The sequence below is a fragment of the Erpetoichthys calabaricus genome, chromosome 10, assembly GCF_900747795.2.
Source record: "Erpetoichthys calabaricus chromosome 10, fErpCal1.3, whole genome shotgun sequence".
In the NCBI taxonomy this organism is placed as follows: Eukaryota; Metazoa; Chordata; class Cladistia; order Polypteriformes; family Polypteridae; genus Erpetoichthys; species Erpetoichthys calabaricus.
In genome coordinates this window covers 67,801,007-67,809,400 of record NC_041403.2, presented here as the reverse complement: position 1 = coordinate 67,809,400, position 8,394 = coordinate 67,801,007, and the positions used below count along the sequence as shown (strand labels likewise).

At 38.6% G+C, this 8,394-nt stretch overlaps 1 protein-coding gene across 1 annotated transcript in view; it reads left to right on the top strand.

Moving 5' to 3' along the window:
- The first annotated feature begins 5,587 nt into the window (after positions 1–5,587).
- niban1a (niban apoptosis regulator 1a) overlaps positions 5,588–8,394 on the top strand; it is a 117,524-nt gene continuing 114,717 nt past the window's right edge. Inside the window, exon 1 of the mRNA XM_028811367.2 lies at positions 5,588–5,858. Within this exon, the coding sequence (XP_028667200.2) occupies positions 5,804–5,858 (55 nt within the window). The 5' untranslated portion in view covers positions 5,588–5,803. The remainder of the gene's footprint in view (positions 5,859–8,394) is intronic.

The window sequence follows — 8,394 nt, the reverse complement described above, 5'->3', positions numbered from 1 at the left end:
CATTGGGAAGAAGATCTCTTAATCAATATATCAGAAAAGCAGTGGAAGGTAGCAAAGCAGAGAATTCACTCGAGCTCCATATGCGCAAAGCATAGAATTATTCAACTAAAAATTATGTATCAAGCTCATCTGTCTCGCTTAAAACTGTCCAAAATGTTTCCAGGGCAAGATCCAACCTGCGAACACTGCAATCAAGCTCTGCCTCACTGGGTCACATGTTCTGGGCCTGCACCAAATTAACATCATTTTGGACCAAAATTTTTAAGTGCCTTTCAGACAGCCTTGGGGTCACAATCCCTCCTAACCCACTAACAGCTGTGTTCGGTGTTCTTCCAGACGGACTTGAAGTGGAAAAGGACAAGCAAACGGTGATTGCATTTACTACACTTTTGGCACGCAGACTTATTCTGTTAAATTGGAAGAATCCTAACTCTCCTCTGATAAGTCAGTGGGAAACCGATGTTTTATATTATTTGAAATTGGAAAAAATCAAATTCTCAGTTAGAGGATCTGTACAAATTTTTTTCAGAACCTGGCAGGATCTGATCAATATTATTTTAGAATAAGAGAAATAACTATGACCGCATTTAATTCCCTTCTTCATCTCTTATTTACATATATATTTATTTCTCCCTTTCATTTGCTTATTGTTGTCTTATTAGAAAGCCCTAAGCAATTCTCCTTTAGCTAAGCTCTCCTTCTCAGGGGTGGGGTTTGATTTGTCTTCAACTTGTTTGGTCATAAGTTGATCTATTTGTATGGAATGATTACAATAAAAATTAATAAAATAAAATTAAAAAAAAAGAAATATAAATGATTGTTTATTGTTATCAATTTACAAAATGCAAAGTGAGAGAACAAAAGAAAAATCTAAATCAAATCAATATTTGGTGTTACTACCTTTTGCCTTCAAACCAGCATCAATTCTTATAGGTACACTTGCACAAAGTCAGGGATTTTGTAGGATTATAGTCAGGTGTATGATCAACCAGTTATACCAAACAGGTGTTAATGATAATCAATGTCACACGTAGGTTGAAACACAGTCATTAACTGAAACAGAAACAGCTGTGTAGGAGGCTTAAAACTGGGTGAGGAACAGCCAAACTCTGCTACCAAGGTGAGGTTGTGGAAGACAGTTTCATGTCATGGCAAGATTGAGCACAGCAACAAGACACAAGGTAGTTATACTGCATCAGCAAGGCCTCTCCCAGACAAAGATTTCAAAGCAGACTGGGGTTTCAAGATGTGCTGTTCAAGCTCTTTTGAAGAAGCACAAAGAAATGGGCAATGTTGAGGATCGTAGATGCAGTGGTCGGCCAAAGAAACTTAGTGCAGCAGATGAAAGACACATCAAGCTAATTACCCTTCGAAATCGGAAGATGTCCAGCAGTGCCATCAGCTCAGAACTGGCAGAAACCAGTGGGACCCAGGTACACCCATCTACTGTCCGGAGAAGTCTGGCCAGAAGTGGTCTTCATGGAAGAGTTGCAGCTAAAAAGCCATACCTCCGACATGGAAACAAGGCCAAGCGACTCAAGTATGCACGAAAACATAGGAACTGGGGTGGAGAAAAATGGCAGCAGGTGCTCTGGACTGACGAGTCAAAATTTGAAATATTTGGCTGTAGCAGAAGGCAGTTTGTTTGTCAAAGGGCTGGAGAGTGTTACAATAATGAATGTCTGCAGGCAACAGTGAAGCATGGTGGAGGTTCCTTGAATGTTTGGGGCTGCATTTCTGCAAATGGAGTTGGAGATTTGGTCAGGATTAATGGTGTTCTCAATGCTGAGAAATACAGTCAGATACTTATCCATCATGTAATACCATCAGGGAGGCATATGATTGGCCCCAAATTTATTCTGCAGCAGGACAACGACCCCAAACATACAGCCAAAGTCATTAAGAACTATCTTCAGCATAAAGAAGAACAAGAAGTCCTGGAAGTGATGGTATGGCCCCCACAGAGCCCTGATCTCAACATCATCGAGTGTGTCTGGGATTACATGAAGAGACAGAAGGATGTGAGGAAGCCTACATCCACAGAAGATCTGTGGTTAGTTCTCCAAGATGTTTGGAACAACCTACCAGCCGAGTTCCTTCAAAAACTGTGTGCAAGTGTACCTAGAAGAATTGATGCTGTTTTGAAGGCAAAGGGTGGTCACACCAAATATTGATTTGATTTAGATTTCTCTTTTGTTCATTCACTGCATTTTGTTGATTGATGAAAATAAATGATTAACACTTCCATTTTTGAAAGCATTCTTTGTTTACAGCATTTTTTCACACCTGCCTAAAACTTTTGCACAGTAATGTGTATATATGTATACATATATATAAAAGCATCACATGTCAGGGCCATACATGCCCAACATCTCATCCAATTTACTGCACACAGTCGTTCATCTGAAACCTTGATAGCAATACCAAAACATTCAATTAGTGTCAGCTTAGTATAAAAGAAAACTGAAATGTTAAAAAGTAATGTCTAAAATGTTCGAATCCGTATTCCTCCATACAAAGTAGGAATGCAGTTGCAAGAATTTTCCCGTTTATGGTTATTAAAATTTCATTAAAGGCCAGTAATTTAATAAAATATCTAATTAAAACTGGAAATGGGTTTGACTTTATTATATAGCGGGACGACCAGAGAGTCGCTTATGTTAAAAGACCTAATTATCAGTCCCGAGATAAGCAGCAATATGTGCTTTTCAGATATGGCTTAAACCGTGACTCTTAGTTCTTGCTGTGTGCTCTCAGATCCTACATTCCACAAGTCGCCCTGATATCATCTGCAGCCCTTTTTATCTAGTTCTGTACTTTGGGCAATTAGGAGGAACGTACAAGTCTAGTTGGAACAACTCTTTCTCTGAGAGGTTAATTACTGGCAACTTGGCCTAACAGTGAATTAGAGATGCTCCTATAAGACTAGATCTGATTCTTGTTTGGAAAGATAACATAACGTTATCATTCATTTTATTAAATTCAGGAGACATCCCTAGAATGCTCTACCAGCGGGCCCACTCACGCGCACACCTATCTTACACTCAAGGCCCATTTGGAATCCTGAGTCAGTTTTAAACGCATTTTGGTTTTGTGTCTTTAAGGATTTTGTATTTATGTTTTGTTTCTCGTGATATTTGTTTTGAATAGCATCCACTTTATTTTCATGTGAACCATATTGTAGCCAACAACTGTAATTAAATATAAAGCTTTATTAAACTCTCCCGAGCAGTGAATTCAGCTTTATTCGTTACTTATGGACTGATGGAATACACGATGAATGGGAGTGTTAACACATGTAAATAGCAGGAGTCCATCAAAAGGCTTCACCTTCGACTTAGTATTAGAAAGCCGGCTGTCGCGCTCGGTGACCAAGAATCCTAGAGAGCCTGCAGTTATCACACGAAGGTGTTTTTTGCTTTTTTTTCCAGTAAAATTTCAAGTTGTTTATGTGCCGCTTGGGGTCGTTCTTTCTAATCTTTTCTCTCGTGTTCCTGCTGTACATACTTGTGTCATTCTTGTCTGTCATTTTTCTAAAGCAGGATGGAAGTAAACGAGAAATGTGCTGTTGCTACTAACCTGCCAAGTTGCAGTTTGAAAAGTAATTGTTCGTAGTCTTAACTGTTTTGTCGATCCGCTTGCAAAGGAAGCAAAAAAAAAAAAAAAAAAGAAGAAACAAGTGGTTTCCTTCTATGGCGTGATTGTTCAAACTTTGTAAAGCTATCCTTTGCAAAACCATCCTAAAATTAAGCCTTGTGCTTAGGTCAGTTTATATTATCACTGATTTAATCGTGATGCATTCTAAATATTAGATCAAAAATTGACTCGATTATCAACATTTTTGCCCAGCATCGGATGTTTGAGAGCTGAGCACTGAACTATAGTGAGTTGCCTGAAGATCAGATGAGCGGCAATGACATTCAGCTTCTCCGCTTCGAGACATTTTCTCTTGGCTGTACAGCCAAGACGCTGAAAAAAGTCTTCCAGATTGTGGATCAAAGCCTTAACGTGACAGGAACTGCTGAGCAATGATCAAAATAAGCGACACGACTCGGCTTTGTTTAGAGGATGCATCTGTCACTAGCTGACACGGAAGCGACACGAGTTCAGAATAATACAAGGTGGATATTGTTGTCGATATGTCATTACGATGATCAAATACATCTTAACAACACCAAACATTAATCTAGAACATTATAATAGCGTGTGAAAATCAAACTGCATGTTTGGTAATAAGCCTAAGTTTACATTTTATTTGCAAACTTAATGCTTTCAAAATGTTAACCGATGTAGAAGCAGGTATTGGTTTTATATGGTTGGCTGTCTGCTTTGAATTATATTTTCAATGTTTTCCTATGTGGGTTTCGTCGTAGTGCATAGAGGTAAACTGTCAGATTTATTGGGTACTGTAAACCAGCCAGCAATGGCGCATATCTCAGTGTATACCTGCGAATGCGACCTGTGATGAACTTGAATCCTGAACTTGTAGAACTGAGTCCTGCCTTGCGCTCCAACTGGAAAAAAAATAAACGTTCATGCACTTTGATAGATAAATATTAATAAACGTTGTATAATATTTAATTCGAACTAGTCAATCCATTTTGTAACGCTTTTATCCTGCTCAGGGTTACGGGAGCTGTTGTCTATACCAGCTGCGTGGGACGCAAGCAGGAACCAACTCTGACCTGCCAGTCTATCTCTATACACTCTTAAAAATAAAGGCGCTATAGGGATTACTTATGGCGATGCCATAGGGAAATCATTTTTAGTTTCTAAAATAACCAACCACATAAAGGTTTCCTCAATCGGTAAAATACTTTACAAGTAACCATAAACAGATGATAACATATTCGTGAAATACCAACAGGTTCCTGACTTTTAAAGGATTCTTGCCCTATCAGCGCATGCTCCCAACCTCCGCCTTGCTGCATACAAAAACTCGGGCTACGTGCTGTTTTCCTTATTCTGTTCTGCTACAACCTACTAGATATTAAAGATTTCTTTGTTTGTTCAATTTTTTGTCCAATACTTAATTTCATATAGAAAGAACCCTTCCTAGAATGTAAAACTGGTTCAACGAGGAACCCCACCACCCAGTAAATGTGCCATTAAAGAAATTATATTTTTAAAAGTGTAGGCGCCGAAATTCGAGAGATGAATGAATGTCTGATCCGCCTGTATTTACATAGGGTGCGCAATTCTATTTTTCCAGTTCTTGGTTAGAATTTGGACTCAGACACTGTGTGTGTGTGTTTATAAGTGCATTTTATATGGGTGTTACGGTACCAATTACACAGGTACTGTACTCTATAATCACTTTTACACGCATCTTAACTGTAACCCCTATTTTGTTCATCAGGATTTCTATCACTAATTAATTGGTAGGCAGTAGTTTTTTTGGAAAATGTTTTCACAAAATATGCAGCCTCTGTCTAGCCTGAGACAGCACTGATTAATTCTCGCCAACAACATTAGCAGGGAGGATTTATAATACACGAGCACTACAGACTAGAAGGCGGTGCTGGCGAGTTGAGGAAGTTTACAATGCTCTTCTGAGATAGGGAGCTCCCTCTCCCTCGACACACACACACACACACACACACACACACTCTCTCTCTCTCTCTCTCTTTCCTCTCGCTGTCTCTCTTTTACTCTCTCAGCCTCTCGTCATTTTTGCTGTGACAGTCTCATCAGAGGAGGCTCCCGGACGGTGTTTCTCGCCATTTAGAAAAACGCCAAGAGAATACCTGGAAGACTTACTCATTACGGATCAAAAAATAACGGTGCTGAAGGGAACTACACAATGGGAGGATCCACTTCCAGCCTATTGGATGAAAACAAATGCAATTATATTCGAGGTGCGTAAGTAAGTTGTATCAGCATGCGGTTTAGTTTTGTTCCTGAACGTTAGATGATTTGTGCCAGGACACGCCTACAGCACTCATTTAACGAGGGTTATAATTTACACTATCGATCCAAGTAGTTTAATAGAGAGAGTGAGTCAATGTATGGACTAATGTAAACTGCTCTTTAATGATTCATAACTACCAACCTGAATACGTGGATCCACATTCTGTTTTTCTTTTTCTTAAAGTATTCGTGTAATGTAAGAACAATATCAGTTTGAATTTCGATTTTTTTTGTAGGGATGGGTGGGTTTATGCATTGTAAATGATGTTAGTTTTCCGTGGTATCGGACTTAGAATTAAACGCTTTGGCACAGGAAGCAATGACAGAGTCTCTGGAACTTCTGAGCATCTGGCTAGCAGCCTTTAAAGACATGTGAGGCGCCTGAAGCCGACGCGTGAGACATTCACTCCTTACTCGCATCTGCGCAGACACTGGCGCAGATTAGGAGCCACCAGTTGTCTGAACTAAAATGAATAGCTTGAAGAATTCCTTAAACCAATAAAGTGCTTATTAAAAAACCAGATTCGTTTATCATTTTTTTGTTTCTAGTTCTACAAGTAAAGTTTACAGAGATGTAATTTCTTATAAAGTTAATTGTACAGATTCCAGTATAAATGGAAAATCAGAATAAGACGATAAATGAATAATATTAGCATTGTACATGACGCGACAATTACTCTGTACACCTTTATTAATATCACTTATCTGCAAAAATAACAAGAATAGACCAGCTTCCTGTACAAAAAAATAAATAAATAAATGAAAGACAAATGCGCCACAACACGGACAGTACAGCTGTTATTTAAAATTTCTATTATTCTGTCCGTTAAATTTTTAAAGTATATCGCACGTTGTACCAGTTAGAGGTTCATTTAACTAGTTAAGTGTCCCGATTAAATGCATGATATCTAATTTAATATTATGTTATTGTAAATGGTTATAGAGATATTTGTCCAAAAAAACGTCCGTGGTCAGTTAAGTCATGAATTTGTTTTTAGCGCACACCCCGCAAACGCAATCTCACACACAAACTTTAAGGAAATAAAAAAAAATAATAAATCAAGAAGACCAGTAATAGGAAGTAAATACGTCATGAACACGTGCACAATTTTTTTTATAACTAAATTACATTTATGCGTGACCTGTACATTCGCTTCCTATACATACACAGCAGGATGCTGTCAACATTGATCTGGCTCTGGCATAAGATAACACTTAACACTTTTTAGGAAAATTTGCATATGTATTGAAATACTTATTTTACTTTCCTGTGATCATTGATAAAATGGTGTCATATGAAGATGAATTTCTTTTCCATCTGATGTTAAAGTAACCGTAATTAAATAATCCATAGGAGGCTGACTCATGCTCCTCTGTCAAAAATAAACTATAATACTGTAAATAATGTCACCAATTTTCATTTTCTTGTAATCTAAATGTAATTACTAACATTTTAAAAGTGAGTTGCTTAATGTATGCACTTTGTTTTCTAATAACAAACTCGCCTGTGATGAAAGGAGGTGGCATGTTTAACTTCAAACAGGTAGCCACCTAATCTTTCAGAGTTTCACACTCTGTATGTGTCTGTCTGTGCTTGTGTTTTATTTACATCTTAAAAAAACAGTTTGCAGCATTGTAGCTAATGTTTGCATGACCACTACATGGGTTTCTCTACAACTAAAGAAGAATCTTATGTCACCTTTTGTTCCTTGAGATCTACAAACATCCCATGCATTTTAAGGTGGATTAGCTTGATACTGTGAGTGTGAGTGTGTACCCTGTGATGGATTAGCATTTTATCTAGGGTTTCATCTTTGCTCCTTTTTTTGATTGCTTCTAGTGCCCTAAAACCTTGACAGGAACATGAACAAATGAATGACAAAGTGAAAAAGACAAATAAGAAAGTCAGATAACTGTGTGGATTAAAAGTTATGTTTCAGATGTACAGGATAGGAACTGGAGACGATTCAGCCAGGTGAAAATGAAATGTACAGATCTTAAGAAATGACTGAGTGAAATCTAAGAATGGAACGTTGAAAGTGACTCTGTATTCTAAATTATGGTAGAGCTAATGTTTCTTTATTGGTCAAGTAGCAGTTGTCACAAGATATTCATGCATCCATTTTCCAACCTGCTGAATTTGAACACAGGGTCATGGGGGTCTGCTGGAGCCAATCCCAGCCAACACAGGGTGCAAGGCAGGAACCAGTCCCGAGCAGGGTGCCAACCCACCGCAGGGGACACACACACACACCAGGAACAATTTAGAATCGGCAATCCACCTAACCTGCATGTCTTAGGACTGTGGGAGGAATCCGGAGCACCCGGAGGAAACCCACGCAGACACGGGGAGAACATGCAAACTCCATGCAGGGAGGACCCGGGAAGTGAATCCAGGTCTCCTTACTGCGAGGCAGCAGCGCTACCAATGTGCCACCATTCCACCCCACAAGATATTTATACTGGAAAATCTATTTTATCAAT